Here is a 22,447-nt window from a genome sequence, read left to right on the forward strand (position 1 = left end):
CCGGTGAAGCTCGGAAAATCCTGATCATTCTGTTCCGTAAATATCTGAAGCTTCCAGCCTAATCTCCTTTTTGCTTTCTGACATCTCGATGATCTTGGATTACGTGATCACTGCCTGCCGTAAGAACAGCTCACTTATCTTCTGATGTCATCCTTATTGTGGGGAACACTTCAGTTGTCTCATCGGCGTCAAGCTCCAGGAATTTAAGATTCCAACCAACTTCACAATTAGTAGAAGACACTCTGCGTTGTGTCTCTTTTTTTGCTTATTTTAAGCATTAAACTGTAAAGATATCCCGTAATATAAAGTGTGGTAATATTTTTTCAAAATATTTTTTATTTTATTCTTTCTTTTTCTCCTTTGCTAAGGCTGCATTCTCACTACGTTTTGTCCATACGGGGACCGGATCCGGCTGGGGGATGGGAAAACCGGTTGCTCCTGTATCCCAGCCAGCCCGGATTTCATTAATTTGAATGAGCCGGCCAGAGACAGTGACTCCAGTCGGCTCATTTTTGCCCCGTATCCGGTTTTCTGGCCGGACAGAAAACTGTAGTATGCTGCTGTTTTCAGTCTGGGCAGAAAACTGGATACAGGGCAAAAATGAGCCGACCGGAGTCACTATCTTACTCTGGCCGTCTCATTCACATGAATGAGATGTGGGCCAGTTTCGGCTGGGATATGGGAGCGCCTGGTTTTTCCCATCCCCCAGCCGGATCCGGTCCCCGTATGGACAAAACATAGTGTGAATGCAGCCTTATTTCAGCCATTCCTCTTTATCTGCTATGTGCACATCGGGTTCTTTTTACTAAGGGACCATTATTGGCCAGACGGGACCATTATCACCTTGTGTATAAGGCTCTGGTCATCCAATGAGACGTTCATTCGTTGGCTAATCTCCCGAAGCCCCATAAATCATTGGTCAGCTGCACACGTCCATGTGTAAGCAGGGGTGTGCTGCCGAAAATAATGGCAGTGAACGTCCATATGAACGATTCTGCGAACAATTGGGCCTTGCGGAGGATACTTTAAACAAGCGCAAGCCAATGTACATAGTCATTCAGCACTAGTATGGGGCTGTCGTCTGCCCATGTACTGCTGACTATCACAAAATGGTTGTTACCTTGGTAATGATTGTTTTTGTAATATTATATTTGGAAAATAACCTTAACAGTAGACTATGCTTTGCTTATCACTATGGGTGTCCACATTTTGTCTTTCTCCATTTGGAAATACCATCATAATACGTTGTGTTTGGATCCTCCCTGACCCCCTCCATCTTGCTTAATGTGTAGGGCTCGGATAATGGACCAGAGTTTACCTTGCTTGGTGTATATATGGAGTCAGCCTCTTATCCAGGAGTTTATTGCTCACAGTTAATATATAATGTTTGTATTGTATAACAGAAGCAGATTGAGGAGAAGGACTCTGTGTTAGGAGGTCTCGGTTCTTTAGAGACGGAGCGTGTACTTCATCTGAATATTAACAGCTCATCTGTGTGCTCTTTGGTGTGTATATTGGCCTTGACGGTTACATTGGCACAATAAAGGATCAGGTGCAGACATCTATACACAGTACTACTTCTGTGAGCCGCTACGTAGACCGCGCAACTCCTGCTGGAAAGCAAAGCTCTCTGTATGGCTCCCAGAAATAATGAGTTTACCTTCTAGGAACGACGGCAACGGCCTTTACCTTAGTTGGTCTTCACTTCAGTGCAACCTAACAAATGCTTCCTTTATACGTGCCAGCTATTGGCCTTGAGATAGAGACTTCACTGTGCATTGTGGGAAAGACTTAGAGTATTGTCTGACGTTGTGGAGAATCCAGCACATCTGGCCTCTTATTATTCATGAACATCAATCTACAGGAGCAGCCGGGAACGCTCCTTCCACCTGGATCTTTAGTCGCTTACCCCTCAGGTTGAAACAGAATATTATTGAAAAAAAATGCAAATGTCTTGAACATTAGTCTTAATCGCGCTTGTCTGATTCCCCCTACTTTTAGTAAGGCTTAGCAAATAGCAGTGTATGTGTACAGCTTTGGCTGTACTCTGTGACTGGAGTGTGCAGATTGACTATTCTGATCTGGGCTTACTCCATTTAAAGGGTTATCCAGGAATAAACTTTATTAATTTTATTTAATTTTTATTTTTTTTATTTACATATCAACTGGCTCCAGAAAGTTAAACAGATTTGTAAATTACTTCTATTAAAAAATCTTAATCCTTTCAGTACTTATGAGCTGCTGAAGTTGAGTTGTTCTTTTCTATCTAAGTCCTCTCTGATGACACCTGTCTCGGCAACTGTCCAGAGTAGAAGCAAATCCCCATAGCAACCCTCTTCTACTCTGTGCAGTGCCCGAGACAAGCAGAGATGTCAGCAGAGAGCACTGTTGCCAGATGGAAAAGAACAACTTAACTTCAGCAGCTGATAATTATTGGAAGGATTTAGATTTTTTTTTAATAGAAGACATTTACAAATCTGTTTAACTTTCTGGACCCAGTTGAAAGTTTTTTTTTTTTTTTTTTCTGGAATACCCTTTTAACAACGACTTTAACTCAATTTACAGGTCTCCAGGGTATTGGGAGAATAGAAGTCCTCTTTGTATATCTGTGGACTCACATTCTCCCGATTGGTGGGAGTCCTCTAGGGGCAACAGCATCTGTCATGCCTACTGATATGCCATAAATATATCAACTACAGATGAGCAAACTGGTTCATCACCTATCAGTTTGACTTTAAAATTCCCCCAAAAATGTATTTGTCTGAAATTTTTTGGGGAATTTTTTGACAAGAGCGGAGCTTCTGTTAAAGACAGGAGTCCCCGCACCTGTACACTGAGCAGCCAGGCATATAATGTGTGCCTCACTCCTTAGTGTGTCAGCCCGGATGTAAGCAGCAATAATGAATATGTTGCCATCGAAGGCAAATCGAATTGGACAGCTTCATGAGATTTGCTACTCACTACAGAGAGAGACCTACCCAAGTATGAACACTTCTCCACCACGTCTTCCTCCATGGAGAACCCAATCCATGGACCTGCTGGACCATGAGAACTTGTTCTCATACTACCATATATTTTTACTTTGCACAAGGAAGGGCATTGCAGCCGTGTCACATACAAGCCAATGGGACGTAGTTGCAGCGCATAGCTAAGCGGCAAGGAAACGTAGAGCATTTGCTAGTACAGGCACATATAAACAATAAGGGTGTGTTCACACTGAGCAATTTACATTCGTAATTCCGTGCCGGTATTTAGCTCCAATTTCACCTTAAAGGGGAACTCCACTGGCCAGCGTTCAGAAGTAAATGTTCAGAACGCTGTTTACATGCTGCGGGGGTCGACCACCCCACTCGTGACATCATGGTCACGCCCCCCTCAATGCAAGTCTATGGGAGGGGGCGTGACGGCAGTCACGCCCCCTCCCATAGACTTGCATTGAGGGGGTGTGACCATGACATCACGAGGGGCGTGGTCGATCCCCGCAGAGCCGAACGCAGGCCAGTGGAGTACCCCTTTAAGATGCTATAGCGCAGCAGGCCCTTCAACACTTGGACCCTCACCCTATATCATTGGTTTGCAATCCTGCAGCTTTCCAGTCGGTTGTTAAACTACAACTCCTAGGCATGCTGAGAGTTGTAGTTTTTCAACAGCTGGGGAGCCATCGGTTGGACAACACCACCTTATAGTAAGAGAACATGACTGGTAAATAGTATAGATATGTAAAACTAGTGACGGTAAAAGGAATGCACTTAGGCCCCTTCACACTACAGGTATCATCCTGCTTTTTTACTGACATTATTTTACAATAACGGATAAAAAAAAAAACTGATGCAATAACTGGTAATAACCGATGATAACTGACGACCATCATCTTTTTTTTATTTTTTTTGTTTTTTTCTTTAAAAAAACTGATGTTGTTCATCCGTTCTCATCCGTTACCAGTTACATAGTTTTTTTTTTCTATCAGGTTTTTAACCCTTTTTTTTTGTAAAGCTGTACTGCATGCTCAGTTCAAAAAACAGATGTTAAAAAACCTGACAATAACTGATGAGAACGGATTTTTTTTTTTATTTATTTATTTTTTTTAAACATCCGGTTCCCATAGACTTCAATGTTAAATTTTATCATCCGGATTTTCACCATTTTTTTTTTTTTTTTTTTTTTTTTTAGCCGGACCAAAAATGACTGCATGCACCGTCTTTTGTGCCAGCAAAAGTAACTGACATTAGTAAAAACGGACATTCCTGATGCAAAAGGATGGTCAAAAAATCCCTTGACATGAATGGTATTTTTTGACGGCCGTATTCAGGACTTTTTATAGGAGTTTTTTTTTTTACGGGATGATATCTGTAGTGTGAAAGGGGCCTTACACAGGTTATTATTATTGGTGTCATTTACATACGTCTGCGGTGACTGCTGTCCCGGCTGGTATCGTGTTCTTCTGTCACATGATCTCACCGGTGTACATGGGCGTGATGACTCGATGACACGTCACCTCGCCTGTATGTAAACGGAACAGGCGTGTCCTAAACAGCATTTCTAATAAAAAAAAAAAAACTTACGAGTGATTTTATTTTTGCAGTCACTAGTTTAGGATTTTAACGCTCCCAAACAACCCAATAAATAGGCTACATAATTGGATCGGTGCATAAGTGCTGTTGCAAAACTACAACTTCCAGCAAGTCTGTCCAGGCATGCTGGAAGTTAGGGATGTCCCGATAAATGTTTTAAATTTTTAATTTTTTTTTTTTTTTAAGACAGCATACAATTACCAAGCCTTGTTGTTTAAAGTACTTGCTGACACACACTACTGATACTTTATTTTAATGTCACGTGAAAGGTTTTTCCATTTATTTTTATTTTAGATTTTTTTATGGGAAAAAAAATTTCCCCCCATTTTTTCATTAGGTGAAGGGCTATTTTTACATTAGAAAATAAATAACAAAACTTTTTTCATATAATTTTTTTGGGCACTGTGTACTGCTTCTCACCCAGCATTCCCAGTCTCCTGACAAATAGCCTCTACAGGAGGCTGGGAAAGCTGGGTAACAGGTAGGTGTTATTTTAGTGTGTGTGTGTGGGGGGGGCGGGAGGGGGGGGCGGGTAGATAATTTCCGTGTCCCCCCCCCCCCCTCACACACACACACACACACACACACACACACACTAAAATAACACCTACCGGTTACCCAGCTTTCCCAGCCTGCTGTAGAGACTATTTGTCAGGAGACTGGGTATGCTGGGTAACAAGCAGTACACAGTGCCCCAAAAAATGATATAAAAAAGTTTTATTTTTTTCTAATGTAAAAATAGCCCTTGGGGGAAAAAAAGAATGGGGGGAAAAAAACTTTTTCCGATTAAATAAAAAAAAAATTAAAAAAAAAGTAGAAACCTGTCACATGACATTTAAATAAAGTATCAGTAGTGTGTGTCAGCAAGTACTTAAAAAAAAAGTCTTGGTAATTGTATTCTGCCTTAAAAAAAATAAAGACACAACCAGGGTGCCTCCAGCTGTTGCAAAACTACAACTCCCAGCATGCCCGGACAGCCGTTGGCTGTCCGGGCATGCTGGGAGTTGTAGTTTTGCACCCTGGTTGAAAAGCACTGCCCTGACTACTGAAAAGTAAAGGGTTAATCAGAAGTAACCCTTTAGTAACCCTTGTAGTTTTGCAACAACTGGAGGCACCCTGGTTGGGAAACACTGGGATAGGGGATAACATGCTGATTGGTGAGACTCACCTCCAGCATCCTCTGTCCTCTGGTGCAGGCGGAGTGACACTCAAGCGGTTAGCGAGCAAGCGTTTTTTTTTTTTGTTTTTTTATGTGCATGGAGAATATGTCAGGCCTACCCCACCTCTGTCATACTGTGATGTCTCTGAAACCTGCCAGCAGGAGCCCCTCTGGCAGGTTTCAGGGACATTTGCTCAAGTAAAAATACTCGTGCAAATGCCCAGTACCGGTATCGGGACATCCCTACTGAAGGTTGTAGTTTTGCTACAGCTGGAGGTCCACAGTTTGGAGACCACTGTCTTATGGGGTGTTCCTCATATGCAGTGCTGGGTGACTACCAAAAAAGTGGTCCATGAAAGGAAAGCCGGGAATGAACACTGTGGTGCTCGTGAGAAGCAAAGGCTAGCCTGCGACAACCCTACAGAAGAACTACTGTAGCACAAAAAGGTGAAAAAAGGACATCACAGGCCACACTATATTGGGCCCCTGTTGTAGTCTTGTATTAAAGGGGTACTCCGGTGCAAAACTTATTTTTTTTAATCAACTGGTGCCAGAAAGTTATACACATTTGTAAAAAAAAAAAAAAAATCTTAATCCTTCCAGTACTTATTAGCTGCTGAATACTACAGAGGAAATTCTTTTCTTTTTGGATTTCTTTTCTGTCATGACCACAGTGCTCTCTGCTGACACCGCTGTCCATATCAGGAACTGTCCAGAACAGGAGAGGTTTGCTATGGAGATTTGCTCCTGCTCTGGACAGTTCCTAAAATGGACAGAGATGTCAACAGAGAGCACTGTGGTCACACAGAAAAGAAATCCAAAAAGAAAATAATTTCCTCTGTAGTATACAGCCGCTAATAAGTACTAGAAGGATTAAGACATTTTAATAGACGTCATTTACAAATCTGTCTAACTTTCTGGCACCAGTTGATTTAAAAAAAAAAAAGAGAGAAAAAATTTCACTAGAGTAAAGGGTAGCTCCCACCATCTTTTTTTATTTTTATTTTTTCTGTCCCTGCCTATTGCCAATCTCTCCCTAACCCCCCTCCCTGCTTTAAAAAACATTTTTTTTACCATATAAAAAGTGCCTTTTTGTCTGCCTGGTAGTGTGCTCACTACCAGGCAGACTTCCCCAGCAGGCATGACGTCACTGATGACTTCCGCCCTTAGTTCCTCTACACAGGGTGCCTCCAGCTGTTTCACCACTACAATTCCCAGCTTGCCCTGACATCTATTGGCTGTCAGGGCATGCTGGGAGTTGTAATGGTGAAACAGCTGGAGGCACCCTGTGCCCCACTCCCGAGAACAATAAATTTGTTATGGCCACGGCGCTAATCATACCACCAACCCCCGCGGCCGCCCCCGTCGAAAACAATAAATTTGCTATGGCTGCAGCGCTACCAACCACTCCCCGCTCCAGACATACCCAAGTGCCAAGTGCTGCGTCCAGCAGCAGCGCCGCGTATATGCCGGGAGGTGGGTGAGGCCAGGGAGCCAATGTGCTCTCAGTGCTCGCTCCCGCCTGTCTGATTGACAGGCAGGGAGCGAACGCAGGCTGAATGAATTAGGACCGATGCCCGGCCGGCATCGGTCCTAATTCATGCGTGACGTCACGCCAGCCTGCAGCCGGCCGCTAGGAGGGAGACACCTAGTGGCTGGTTTTCAATGTAAAATAAACTAGTTTAATGGAAAAAAAAATAATAGATCTATATTAGAGATATGTTATAGTACATGAGTACTACAACATATCAAAAAAATTGTTTGACAGTTAGGGATGTAAGAAAAAATTGATTTGTGCGATTATCGCGATTTTTCACTTGCCGATACTGAATAGATTCAAAATATTTTTGAATCGATTCTTTTAGTGATGTGGAATTTGTATCTTCTGACTCCCGGAACAGCATGTCCCGAGCATCAGGAGATACAAGTTCCACATTTTGTGAGCCGGATCTGACGCGGCGTCGCTCTGGGTGTATGGAGCGGTCTCAGACTCGTGCCCGCTCCATACTCTGCGGCCCCCGGCTGATTTCAGTAGCCGGGGGCCGCTAATACATCACCGCCGCTAATATCCAGCATGCGGTGCTCTATCTGTATGGAGCTGGCTCCGGACTCCTGCCCGCTCCATACTCTGCAGCCCCCGGCTGTTCTCAGTAGCCGGGGCCGCCGCTAATAGCCAGCATTCGGCGATCACCACAGCTGGCTATTAACCCTTTAGATCGCCACTGTCAAAGCGGACAGCGGCGTCTAAAGGGATCTGTGAATGCTCCCTGGTGGGCTAGTGGGCTAGCAGGGCTTACCTCTGCTTCCCTGCTCTCCGTGGCTCTGTCATTGATAGATCCTGGCTGGACCAGGCTCTATCAATGGATCACAGATCAATGGAGTTCAGTAGAACTCTATTCATCTGTCTGAGGAATCTAATGATTCCTAAAAGACTAATAAAGTGTATAAAATAAATAAAATAAAAATAAAGTTTTAATAAGAGTAAAAGACATTGTTTTTTAGACAGAATCGGGATATATCGCGATGTATCGTCGTCACCTAGACGGTATTGCCATAAATCGGGATATATCGAATCGCCACACTGGTATCGGGATATATCGAATCGTATCGCCAAATTCTTGGCGATTCACACCCCTAGGGACAGTGCCCATTTAAGCTGGCACTGGCTAGTATGGCTGCCTAATATTTGCGCGCGGCCTCTCCCGAGTTTAGTTGCCAGTTCTTTTCTCCGCCGGGATGTTGGGAAGCTAATGGTACAGTATTGTGCCGGTTAATGTTCTCCAGAGCTTTCTGTTCCTTCCCATACTGAATTAATGGCACAGGTATATAATTGTAACGCACATCACATCCTCTGTTCATATACATCCGCGATGCTTGGAATGAAGCGGCGTGGCGCAAAGTCAGGACTGAATCATGGTTCACAGGAACATATAATGATAGTGCAAGAACTCCCGCTTCTCTATCGCTGCTTGTGCCATAGACTTTTTATTTATTTATTTCTTTTATATCTCCCGTGTCTTTTTGCTGCCTGTGGTTACTGTTGCTATGTTCCGGGAAGTTAGTTTGACACGGCAGCGAGGAAATAGGAGCCCAAGAGAATGCACCGCTGTCATTACTTCTGATTAACCCTTTACTTTTCAGTAGTCAGGGCAGTGTTTCTCAACCAGGGTTGCCTCCAGCAGTTGCAAAACTACAACTCCCAGCATGCCCGGACAGCCAACGGCTGTCCGGGTATGCTGGGAATTGTAGTTTTGCAACAGCTCAAGGCACCCTGGTTGGGAAACGCTGAGTCAGGGGGGACACAGTTACCTGTCATTGGTCTCTGGACAGCAGGTGTCATATGTGCACTGGAGAATAGGTGACATTGACAGCATCGGAAAATGGTAGACAGCAGATCATTTGCGTTCACACGGAGTAAATCAAGAGTAATTCACGCCGAAAAATTTACAGGCGGAAAAAAGAATTTTATTTGCGCGGAATTTGCACGGAACTGCGCGTGGAAATGGGGGAGAAAGAAGTGAAGGGTTTTTCAGCCATTTCTGCCCAATTTCTGCCCAATTTCCATCCAATTTCTGTCCAAATTCCGCGCAAATTCTGCGCGAAAACGATGTCGGGTGGAATTTTTTTTTTACCATTGATTTCTGCTAGTGGATTCCGCTTGAAAAATGAACATGCGCATTCTTCAAGTGTAGCGGAATTCGGCATCGGAATTCCGCTAGCAGAATTTCCGCAGTGTGAACAGGACAGCGGAAAAAACATTAAAGTCAATGGGCAGAGGAGATGGGCATTAATTTGGAGCGGAGAATTCAAGAGGAATTACTCCGTGTGAACACCGTTTTGATAAATCTGCTCCTGTGTGTTTTGGCCCCGATCCAGCTGTACGTTCATGTCTAAGATTTGTTTTCTATCGACTAAAAATGATGATTTTATTATATATATTGTTAAATATACCTTGGTTCCCTGGCACTGTACATATGTATTTTCACCCTTATCAACGCAAAGTACAATGAATGTCATACAGAGTAAATGGCGGACTGCTATAAAGAAGAGGGCTCACAGCCTACAAGGGAAGGGAAACTGTAGAGGGGGAGACAGCTGGTCATTTTGGAGAGGTTAGGGAAGCGTCGTTCATAGTGCAGCGGCAGTAGGGTTATGATAGGTCATAGGCTTTCCTGAAGAAACTGCTCTACAGGTTTCTTTTGAAGGTCTTGGTGGGTGAGAGCCAAATGTGATGGGGTGGAGAGTACCAGAGTATGGGGGAAAGACGGGAGAAGTCTTAAAGGGGTACTACACTGGAAAACATTATTTTTATTTTTTTAATCAACTGGTGCCAGAAAGTTAAACAGATTTGTAAATTACTTTTATTTAAAAATCTTAATCCTTCCAGTACCTATCAGCTGCTGTATGTTCCACAGAAAGTTCCTTTGATTTTGAATTTCCTTTCTGTCTGACCACAGTGCTCTCTGCTGACACCTCTGTCCATTTTAGGAACTGTCCAGAGCAGCATATGTTTGCTATGGGGATTTGCTCCTACTCTGGACAGTTCCTATAATGGGCAGAGGGGTCAGCAGAGAGCACTGTGGTCAGACAGAAAGGAAATTCAAAAAGAATAGAACTTTCTGGGGATCATTCTACAGCTGCAAAGTACTGGAAGGATTAAGATTTTTAAATAGATGTCATTTATAAATCAGTTAAACTTTTGGCACAAGTTGATTTAAAAATAAAAAAAAATTTCCAGTGGAGTACCCCTTTTAAAGATGGTTGTGATGAGGTACGGATGTCTTGCGAGGATCAAAGATTATGGGACCGATATCGGGTAATCAGGTCACAGATGTGACATCCACCGCTACGAGCAGCATACAGAGCTACAGGGAGCAGGAAGCTCGCTCTGCTGTCGCTCTGTGACTACCGGCAGCACATCCGCAATGTCAAATACGCTGTGGATGCGCTGTATGTGACCCTGCCCTTTTAAAAGGAATTTGTTGGACAATAAGTAACCATTGAAGGGATTGGCAGAGGGGAGTTGAGGGGTGAAATAGTTGAGCAGCAAAGTTGAGGATGGATTGGAGCAATAGTGTTTGATAGATGGCCACAGAGGAGAATGTTGCAGTAGTTCAAGTGGGAGATGATGAGGGCATGCACCAGGAGTCTAGTCAGAGTTGAGAAATGAGCGGTTTCAAGAGATAGAATTGACCTACAACACAAAAAGTTCTGGATATCTCCCCCCTCCTAAACATTAAAGGGCTTTAATTTAAATGTATTGATTTATTTAAAATCAACTGGTGCCAGAAAGTTAAACAGATTTGTAAATTACTTCTATTTAAAAATCTTAATCCTTCCAGTACTTATCAGCTGCTGTATGCTCCACAGGGAGTTCTTTTTAGAATTTCCTTTCTGTCTGTCCACAGTGCTCTCTGCTGACACCTCTGTCCATGTCAGGAACTGCCTGGAGTAGGAGCAAATCCCAATAGAAAACCTCTCCTGCCCCTAAGGTGGGGGCTGAGATGGTGTCTGAATCGTGGAGAATATCTGCTGCTGAGATGAGATTCCCCTTTTCAGTCTCTAATTTAAGATCTGACACCATCCAAAATGTAATTTTCTCTCTTGCATTTATAATTCATATCGCGTTACATAGTGAAGCTTTCACCCAGGCCGAGCCGGCCGTGATAGAACTTCATGTGCATTGAGTTCATTGGGGTGTCAGAGAAAATCGGGGTGAATTATTGGTTCTGTACATTTATTTAAGGGTGCCGTAACCATGAGGTGCAGACCACCCTTTGTGTAATAGATGATAATAACAAGGGGCTGCATCTCTTAGAGAAGTGTTTCCCAAGCAAGGTGCCTCCAGCTGTTGTAAAACTACAACTCCCAGCATGCCCGGACAGCCTTTGGCTGTCCGGGCATGCTGGGAGTTGTAGTTTTGCAACAGCTGGAGGCACCCTGCTTAGGAAACACTGGTTTAATACATATGAAGCCTCCTGACTCTTCTCTCCCCCCAACATCATCTGTTCAGAAAAGTATCGGTCATGTTGGATTTCAACTGCCTAACATATTTGAAATCTTTCCCCACAGTCTGGCAGCAGCTCACCCCTCTTCTTCTTTCCATTCAGAACACTTGACCGCTCAGCAACATATATATATACACATATACACACACACAAAAACATAAATAAAAAATAAATAAATTAATTATATAATATGAGATACAGCTATCTGACACACAAGCCGATCGGTACCTCAAGACAATATACTTACTGCAAAGTTTCCCTGTATTAAAGGGGTTATCCACGAAAAAACTTTGTTTTTTATATCAACTGGCTCCAGAAAGTTAAACAGATTTGTAAATTACTTCTATTAAAAAAATCTTAATCCTTCCAATAATTATCAGCTGCTGAAGTTGAGTTGTTCTTTTCTGTCTGGCAACAGTGCTCTCTGCTGACATCTCTGCCTGTCTCGGGAACTGCACAGAGTAGAAGAGGTTTGCTATGGGGATTTGCTTCTAAACTGGACAGTTTCCGAGACACGTGTCATCAGAGAGCACTTAGACAGAAAAGAACAACTCCACTTCAGCAGCTCATAAGTACTGAAAGGATTAAGTTTTTTATTTTATTTTAATAAAGTAATTTACAAATCAGTTTAACTTTCTGGAGCCAGTTTATATATAAAAAAAAGGTTTTTTCCTGGATAACCCCTTTAAGATCCTCCCCAGCAGTCAGCTGTAGTCCTTGGGAAAACTTTGCAGTAGTCGTCCCACCCCCAACATTCGAGAAATGTCGCTGATTTTGGTGGGACTGGCCAAGCAGAGTATACATGTGTATGGACAACAATTTTCTTACAGAACCACTACAGGGGAAAGAACACACTGCCCATCCAAATCCATGGATATCTTTGTAATACCGAAAAGGCATTAGACAAGTTTTTCCCAACCAGAGGGCCTCTAGCTGTTGCGAAACTACAACCACCAGCATGCCTTACAGCCTTTGGCTGTCTGTGTGTTCTGAGAGTTGTAGTTTTGAAACAGCTGGAGGTACCCTGGTTGGGAAACACTGCACTAGACACAGAGATGCCCTATGACACCCTAAAGGTTTCGTCACACACTGCAGATTTGCTGTAGATTGGTTGCAGGACATAACAAAACAAATCTATGTATTTAAAATCAGTTGCAGAAAATCTGCAGCATAAAAACACTTAAAAAACTGTCTTATTTTCTGTGCTTTTTTTTAAATGCTTTTGGGGGGGGGGGGGTTTGCGCCATTTTATTTTATTTTTTTAAACGGATGACATACATATGAAGTGATTTTACCTTACTTTTCTTTACGTTTGCTCATGTTGCATGTTTTTTTCCCTTGCAGACAAAATAATGAAAACAGTGCACCAAAACTCTTGATAAGACTGGGGTATAAGTAACGGCCACGCTCATGTTTTCTCCTGATCAAGAAAATCACCCTGCTAAAGCACCTGTGAAGTATGGGGAGCTCATTGTACTGGGGTGAGTACCTTCATATTACCTGTGCACGCTCGGTGCTGTAGGTTATTACAGTTGAAGTCTCTCTTTTTTAGTAAGTAAAAACAAAAGGGAAAAATAGCCAGCACAACAACCTAATACACAGGTGCCCGCTGCTGTGGCAAATACACAATGTACAAAAAAGAAAGTTGCAACAGCACTCTAGGTCAAAAAAATGGAGGCTCTTAGCGCACTTTTTGATCAAAATGTGTCCCCCCATCCACCACGCGGAGGTGGCCTCATATCGGATGGGACCCTAACATAACTCACCTCTGCTGTTCATATAGCCTCTGACTGTGTGACATGTTGGATCAGCCATTGACTAAACCACCTCCAGTCTGAGAGGGGTGGGGTGCACGGCTAAAGAGGGTGCCACACCCCCCAACTTACAAAGTAAAAACTAAAGGAAAAATAGCCAGCACAACAACCTAGTACACAGGTGCCCGCTGCTGTGGCAAATACAAAATGTATAAAAAAGAAAGTTGCAACAGCACTCTAGGTCAAAAAATGGAGGCTCTTAGCGCACTTTTTGATCAAAATGTGTCCCCCCATCCACCACGCGGAGGTGGCCTCATATCGGATGGGACCCTAACATGATAACTCACCTCTGCTGTGCATATAGCCCCTTTTTAGTCTTTTTCATTTTATTGAATGGATCTCCACCTCCCAGCATTTACAGGGTAATATGGGGCGGTCCAGATTACACAGCCAGACTGCAGGACAACAGCGTGTTAATGCACCAAGCACCCCACTTTACACAGTAAGGCTGGGTTCACACTACTTTTTGGCTATACAGGGACCAGATCCGGCTGGGGGCAGTGAAAACTGGGCACTCCGGTTTTCTGACCGGATCTAAAACCATGGTATACCGCAGTTTTAGGTCCGGTCACAAAACCGGATACGGGGCAAAAATGAGCCGAGTGGAGTCAATATCTGACTCCGGTCGGCTCATTCTAATGAATGAGATCGGGGCTGGGTCCAGCTGGGATAGGGGAGCGCCCAGTTTTCACTTCCCCCTAGCCGCATCCGGTCTCTGTATAGCCAAAACGTAGTGTGATCCCAGCCTAACAATGTGCCTTTTTTGTATTGGGTAATTTATCTTGTGTGGTATTCTTGAAATACTGTAGGTACAATGGCTCTCTACCAAACGGGGACAGAGGCAGGAGGAAAAGCAGGTTCGCTTTGCTGAAAAGACTGAAAGCAAATGGGGTGAAGCCCAGTACTGTTCACATTGCCTGTACGCCGCAGGCAGCAAAGGTAAATACACTCTACTTGTTTTCCTTTTACATGATCTGAATGTTGTAAACTACAAGTATTCCCAGAAAACTGTGGATGCCTCTGATTCAGTGAGTGTTCTGGATCAGATGTATATAAAAGCTTCCCTTCTACCCTAGCACTGATGGAAGAAAACTTTGCAGGTGTCCTAGAGCAGTGGTCTCCAACCTGCGGACCTCCAGATGTTGCAAAACTACAACTCCCAGCATGCCCGGACAGCCGTTGGCTGTCCGGGCATGCTGGGAGTTGTAGTTTTGCAACATCTGGAGGTCGGCAGGTTGGAGACCACTGTCCTAGAGACATATCAAAAGTTTTGTTTGTTTGGGTCCGGCTCTCAAAAGTTTTGTTTGTTTGTTTGGGTCCGGCTGAACTGAGGGGTGAAGTGCACAGCCGCACACTTCTCCCTACTTGTTCTAATGATCGGTGGAAGTCTGGACACCAAGACACTAACCAATTAAAAGATTTGACATTTCTCTGTGACCCTGCAAAAGTTTGGTTAAATGTCAGAGACCCTTTAATGTAGGATGATATTCGTAATATTTCTACAGGCCTTACAGTTGATATTTGGGCTGATGTTACCCCTCCGACCGTTCCTTGGAGTCGCACTGTTGTATTTTTCGCCGGTCTGAGTTCTGTAGTTTAGCCCCTTGATGAGCAGCTTTTAAAGGGGGACTCCGTAGAAAACATCTTATCTCCTATCCAAATTATAGGGGATAAGATGTTAGATTGCGGGGGTCCTGCCGCAGGGGACCCCCTGCGATCTCCGGGCCGGCAGCGTCGGCATCCGGAACATGAAAGCTTGCAGCTTCCACGTCACGCCCCCCTCCATTCATGTCTATGGGAGAGGGCGGCTAGAACATAAGTCACACCTCCTCCTATAGACGTGAATGGAGGGGGCGTGGTGGCCTGCAGCGCCAGTCATCGGGCACGGAGCGGAGTTCACTCTGTGCACCCAATGTCAGGGACCCCCGCAATCTAACATCTTATCCCCTATCCTTTGGGGGGGAAAAATAATAATTTAAATCAACTGGTGCCAGAAAGTTAAACAGATTTGTAAATTACTTCTATTTAAAAATCTTAAATTTTTTCCAGTACTTATCAGCTGCTGTATACTCTACAGGAAGCTCTAAAATGGACAGGGGTGTCAGCAGAGAGCACTGTGGTAAGACAGAAAGTAAATTCTAAAAGAAAAGAACTTCCTGTGGATCAAACAGCAGCTGATAAGTACTGGAAGGAAGTGTGTCAGGTCATGTGCGCACAGGTAAGGGAGGGTGTCAGGTCATGTGCGCACAGGTAAGGGAGGGTGTCAGGTCATGTGCGCACAGGTAAGGGAGGGTGTCAGGTCATGTGCGCACAGGTAAGGGAGGGTGTCAGGTCATGTGCGCACAGGTAAGGGAGGATGTCAGGTCATGTGCGCACATGTAACGGAGGGTGTCAGGTCATGTGCGCACAGGTAAGGGAGGGTGTCAGGTCATGTGCGCACATGTAACGGAGGGTGTCAGGTCATGTGCGCACATGTAACGGAGGGTGTTAGTGCATTTGCACCAGGTAACAGAAGGTGTCAGGGCATGTGCCCCAGGTAAGAGAGGGTGTCAGGGCATGTGCCCTAGGTACCAGTGTAATCGCCAACAAGTCACCGTGCCTTGGTGAAGGTATTTAAAAAACTGAGTAACACAGCAAATAGAATTTTTAGGGGAAAGTCTAACTGTGAATCTGTGTAAAATATATGGATTAGTGATGTTATGTAATATTTGTTTTAGGCAATAAGTAACAAGGACCAACACAGCATATCCTACACATTGTCCCGGGCACAGACTGTGGTGGTAGAGTACACACATGACAGCAACACGGACATGTTTCAGGTAAGCCTTTTCTATTAAGTCTGTAAGGCTGCTTTCGCACTATAGAATTCTCCATTTTAAAGGGGTACTCCACTTCCCCAGTGTCTGGAACATTTAGTTCCGAATGCTGGGTAGGGGCTGCGGGGGATCGTGACATCACACCACACCCCCTCAATGCAAGTCTATGGGAGGGGGCCTGAGGGACGTCACGCCCCCTCCCATAGACTTGCATTGAGGGGATGTGATATCACAAGGGGCGTGGCCATGACGTCACGACCCCCGCACCCAGCATTCTGAACTAAACGTTTCGGACGCTGGGGCAGTGAATTACCCCTTTAAAGACCCGTTAACAAAACCCTTAAAATCGGCCGATAAAAAATCCCATACGCCCGTTACAAAATCCCATTATAGTCTAAGAGAAATAGTCCATGCACGGTTTCTCCCGTCACAAAATAACGTCCATTATTAATAACGGGCTATGACGGGTTAAAACGGGTAATGTAAAAATCCCATAGACTATAATGGGATTTTGTAACGGCCGTATGGGATTTTTTTTAACGGCCGATTTTAAGGGTTTTCATAACGGAACATTATAACGGGTCTTTAAATGGATGAATTTATAGTGTGAAAGGGGCCTAAAGTAAATATTCTGAAAAATGCTAAATCTGCCATGATTAGTAGTCACCCGGCATAGAAGGCAAAGAAACAGCAATATAAAGCATCAAGATTCCAGTGTAATTTATCTCATTTAGATATAATACATGTACCGTATATGCCGGCGTATAAGACAACTGGGTGTATAAGACGACCCCCAACTTTTACAGTTAAAATGTAGAGTTTGGGATATACTTGCAGTATAGTTCCCCCCCCCCACATTAGGTAGACAGTATAGTTCCCCCCCACAGTAGGTTGCAGTTCCCCCACATTAGGTAGGCAGTATAGTTCCCCCCCCACATTAGGTTGCCAGTTCCCCCACATTAGATTGCCAGCTCCCCGCTCCCCAACATTAGGTCAGGAGTTCCCCAACATTAGTAGGCAGCTCCCCCACATTAGTAGCAGTTCCCCCCCACAATAGTAGGCAGCTCCCCCCATAATAGTAGGCAGCTCCCCCACAATAGTAGGCAGTTTCCCCACAATAGTAGGCAGTTTCCCCACAATAGTAGGCAGCTCCCCCCACATTTGTAGGCAGCTCCCCCCACATTTGTAGGCAGCTCCCCCCACATTTGTAGGCAGCTCCCCCCACATTTGTAGGCAGCTCCCCCCACATTTGTAGGCAGCTCCCCCCACATTTGTAGGCAGCTCCCCCCACATTTGTAGGCAGCTCCTCCCACATTTGTAGGCAGCTCCTCCCACATTTGTAGGCAGCTCCTCCCACATTTGTAGGCAGCTCCCCCCACATTTGTAGGCAGCTCCCCCTACATTTGTAGGCAGCTCCCCCCACATTTGTAGGCAGCTCCCCCCACATTTGTAGGCAGCTCCCCCCACATTTGTAGGCAGCTCCCCCCACATTTGTAGGCAGCTCCTCCCACATTTGTAGGCAGCTCCCCCCACATTTGTAGGCAGCTCCCCCCACATTTGTAGGCAGCTCCCCCCACATTTGTAGGCAGCTCCCCCTACATTTGTAGGCAGCTCCCCCCACATTTGTAGGCAGCTCCCCCCACATTTGTAGGCAGCTCCCCCCACATTTGTAGGCAGCTCCCCCCACATTTGTAGGCAGCTCCCCCCACATTTGTAGGCAGCTCCCCCCACATTTGTAGGCAGCTCCCCCCACATTTGTAGGCAGCTCCCCCCACATTTGTAGGCAGCTCCCCCCACATTTGTAGGCAGCTCCCCCCACATTTGTAGGCAGCTCCCCCCACATTTGTAGGCAGCTCCCCCCACATTTGTAGGCAGCTCCCCCCACATTTGTAGGCAGCTCCCCCCACATTTGTAGGCAGCTCCCCCCACATTTGTAGGCAGCTCCCCCTATAATAGTAGGCAGCTCCCACCCATAATAGTAGGCAGCTCCCACCCATAATAGTAGGCAGCTCCCCCCACAGGTTGTCAGCCAGCCTTTGCTGGTCCGGGCATGCTGGGAGTTGTAGTTTCACAACAGCTGGAGGCCCCCTGGTTTTTAGTATCCGTAATTAGTTTTTACATGCTATGGCCGGTCCCCGCCTGCAGCCGCACACGGGAGCCGGGCCGGGCAGATAATCATAGGTATTCCTATGCCGGACCCCAGTACCCGGCGTATAAGACGACCCCCGACCTTTTCAGAAGAAAATTCGGGGTTAAAAAGTCGTCTTATACGCTGGGTTATACGGTATACCAGTTCTTTTCTTTAGTCTATTTGAGTGCATCAGTAAATATGAGACCTTACATGCTGGGTGGAAGTAGAGTTCCTTGTTCTCTCCGAAAATGTCTTATTCCATATTTATAATAAAACCCTTGTTGTCCTGACTAAAGACCCCCCCCCCCCCATATATCTGCTGCTTCACCTGATTCCTGTCTACTGTATTTCTAGATTGGAAGGTCGACAGAAAGCCCTATTGATTTTGTGGTAACCGACACAGTTCCAGGAAGCCAGAGTAACACCGATACCCAGTCCGTTCAGAGCACCATCTCCAGATTTGCATGCAGAATCATATGCGAAAGAAACCCTCCCTTCACCGCACGAATATATGCCGCAGGCTTCGACTCTTCTAAGAATATTTTTCTCGGGGTAAAGATAAAACCTGTGTTTAATACTGAACTTTCTTATTTTATATTGAAGCATACTTAAAGGGGTACTCTGGTGGGAAACGTTTTTTTTTTTTATTAACTGGTGCCAGAAAGTTAAACAGATTTGTAAATTACTTCTATTAAAAAATCTTAATCCTTCCAGTACTTATTAGCTGAATACTGCAGAGGAAATTCTTTTCTTTTTGGAACACAGAGCTCTCCGCTGACATCACGAGCACAGTGCTCTCTGCTGACATCTCTGTCCATTTTAGGAACTGCCCGGAACAGAATATGTTTGCTATGGGGATTTTCTCCTACTCTAGGCAGTTCTTAAAATGGACAGAGATGTCAGCAGAGAGCACTGTGGTCATGATGTCAGCAGAGAGCTCTGTGTTCCAGCAGCTAATAAGTACTTATTCAGCAGCTAATAAGTACAGGAAGGATTAAGATTTTTTTAATAGAATTAATTTACAAATCTGTTTCACTTTCTGGCACCAGTTGATTTATAAAAAAAAAAGTTTTCCACTGTAGTACCCCTTAAGGGTATTCCAGTAAAAAAAAAAACTTTATTTTATTATTTATTTATTTTTTTCATATCAACTGGCTCCAGAAAGTTAAACAGATTTGTAAATTACTTCTATAAAAAAAAAATCTTAATCCTACCAGTACTTATCAGCTGCTGAAGTGGATTTGTTATTTTTTTGTCTGACCACAGTGCTCTCTTCTGACACCTCTGTCCATGTCAGGAACTGTCCAGAGCAGGAGAGGTTTGCTATGAAAGATTTGCTCCTACTCCGGACAGTTCCTGAGACAGACAGACAGGTGTCAGCAGAGAGCACTGTTGTCAGACTGAAAAGAACAACTCAACTTCAGCAGCTGATAAGTACTGGAAGGATTAAGATCTTTTTAATAGAAGTCATTTACAAATCTGTTTAACTTTCTGGGGTGAGTTGATATGGAAAAAAAAAAAATGTTTTTCACTTAAATACCCCTTTAATTGCTTTTGTCTTTTTCCCCCTTTTTAACAGGAGAAAGCTGCCAAGTGGAAGACTGTAGATGGACAGATGGATGGGTTAACAACAAATGGAGTCCTTGTTATGCATCCACGCAACGGATTCACGGAGGACTCTAAGCCAGGGGTCTGGAGGGAGATATCTGTGTGCGGCAATGTGTTTAGTTTGCGAGAAACCCGCTCTGCCCAACAGAGAGGAAAGATGGTATGTGCACTAGAATGGTCTCTTGTTAGTCCCATATACCTGTGCTTCCCAACCAGTGTGCCTCCAGCTGTTTCAAAACTACAACTCCCAGCATGCCCGGACAGCCTTTGGCTGTCCGGGCATGCTGGGAATTGTAGTTTTGAAACAGCTGGAGGCACACTGGTTGGGAAACACTGCCCTATCCACACCATAATGTGACTAATGTTTACTTGGGTTGGTATTATTTTTGTTTTAAGGGTCTATTTTCTCATAAATATATTTATAGCCCCCTTTTCAAGTGAATTTCATCTTGTCAAGCTCAGAACATGCTGTTCATCGAAGAAAAATGTGAATACTCAATGACGATGATTCATCTTAACATGTTTTCCTTTATATAACTGGGCTGTTCTTTGACAGCTTGAGTTGCAAAGGCCTGGCATTTAAAGTCGTTTCTATTAACCATTCGGCTGCTGTTTCGGATATCCGTATTTGTAGCATTTTTATAGCTACCAGGGCAGGCACACTTGTTCAGACATGGCGCTCCTATTGTTCTCCTGGGTTTGGGATCTCAACTGGTCATTTGAGCACACGATAAACCCAGGAATAACTCCAAAATGTTATGGGCGTCTCTGTCGGTTGCATCCGGAGGTGTATTTTTGATGCTAATGTTTCCCCAATGCAAAATTTGTAACCGGGACCCTCAGTTAGTGTTTTCCCGTCCGGCAGAGGGGTTCACCCATGTTATCTGTTCACCTAGTATAGATGCACCCCCTAATTCCTAGTTGTCTTACTATCATTTTCTATCTGTACTACTATACTTTCTATATACAGAAAGATGCTGTGGGTGAATATTCCTTGTATTACATTTTAATTGTGCCCGGTAGAAAGACTTTTTTGCATGAGACATTCCAGACTTATAGCATTTATTTAAGAACCGCAGGCGCCCCCCCCTATATACAATTTAAAAAGGACTTGAGGGATTCTTGGTCTCAAAAAAAAAAAGACCCTGTTCATGTAGACCAGTGTTTTCCAACCAGTGTGCTTCCATCTGTCTGGGTATGCTGGGAGTTGTAGTTTTGAAACATCTGGAGGTCTACAGTTTGGAGACCCCTGATATAGACCAATGATCAGGGTTTACATAAAGTATTAAAGTTAAAGGGGTATTCCGGCTTTATACATCTTATCCCCTATCCAAAGGATAGGGGATAAGATGTATGATCGCAGGAGTCCCGCCGCTGGGGACCCATGTGATCTCTGTGCAGCACCCGGCATTCTGTGCCGGGCACTGCCTCAGAGACGGGGACTAGGGGACGTGGCCGTGATGTCACGCCATGCCCCCTCCATTCATGTCTATGGGAGTCACCCCCACTCCCTTAGACATGAATGGAGGGGGCGTGGTGTGATGTCACTAGAGGCCCTGTGAAGTCACTAGAGGCCGTGGCCGTATCCTTTGGATAGGGGATAAGATGTATAAAGCCGGAATACCCTTTTAAGTTGGCAACAGGAAAACCCTGCCAGCCATGATTTACTTACTACAAAAAAATTTAAAGGACATCTGTAGTTCAATATAACTTATCCCCTATCCGAAGGATAGGGGATAAGTTATAGATCGCGGGGGGTCTGAGCGCTGGGGCCCCCCGTGATCTCCTGGACGGAGCTGCTGCAGTATGGTGGAAAGGGGGCGTTCCGTCCCCTCATGACGTGGCGGCCGACACGCCCCCTCCATGTACCCCATAGAGATACACGGAGGGGGCGTGCCTGCCGCGGCTTTCTGCAGGGGGACGAAAATGCACTTCCTGCTGACTGCCGCGGCCCCGTCCAGGAGATCGCGGGGGGCCCCAGCGCTCGGATCCCCCGCGATCTATAACTTATCCCCCATCCTTCGGATAAGTTATATTGCACTACAGATGTCCTTTAATACCGTGATTTAGTCAGTCCTCTTTTTCATGACTTACAAATGTCACTTATTGCAGTCACACATTGTGTAATCCTTAGAAGATGGTTACAGAACCTTAGAGCGGATGTAAAAAATCTCAAGTGCTGCAGTACAAAGAATAGCTTGATACACAAACCTTTTTTCCCATAGTGGGTTAAATATGTTGGTGTTAAGAGATCTCGCTTCCCCTAGACAAAAGTTTTGTGGTTTATAGTAATAGATTTATTAAGTTTTGTGCTAGTTATATATTTATATGGTGCCTGAC

The 22,447-nt window shown here is 44.5% G+C and overlaps 1 protein-coding gene across 3 annotated transcripts in view; it reads left to right on the forward strand.

Annotated features, from left to right (window-relative positions):
• Positions 1-22,447, forward strand: part of PELI1 (pellino E3 ubiquitin protein ligase 1) — a 65,549-nt gene that overhangs the window by 38,618 nt on the left and 4,484 nt on the right. For 2 of the 3 annotated variants that reach the window (XM_056567980.1, XM_056567979.1), the window contains 5 exons: positions 13,083-13,218; positions 14,358-14,491; positions 16,270-16,371; positions 18,854-19,051; positions 20,079-20,267. In XM_056567980.1, the coding sequence (XP_056423955.1) occupies positions 13,149-13,218; positions 14,358-14,491; positions 16,270-16,371; positions 18,854-19,051; positions 20,079-20,267 (693 nt within the window). In that variant the 5' untranslated portion in view covers positions 13,083-13,148. Of the gene's footprint in view, positions 1-13,082; positions 13,220-14,357; positions 14,492-16,269; positions 16,372-18,853; positions 19,052-20,078; positions 20,268-22,447 lie in introns of all 3 variants that reach the window. The other variant, XM_056567981.1, reaches the window with a different exon arrangement.

This window comes from Hyla sarda, chromosome 3, assembly GCF_029499605.1.
Source record: "Hyla sarda isolate aHylSar1 chromosome 3, aHylSar1.hap1, whole genome shotgun sequence".
In the NCBI taxonomy this organism is placed as follows: Eukaryota; Metazoa; Chordata; class Amphibia; order Anura; family Hylidae; genus Hyla; species Hyla sarda.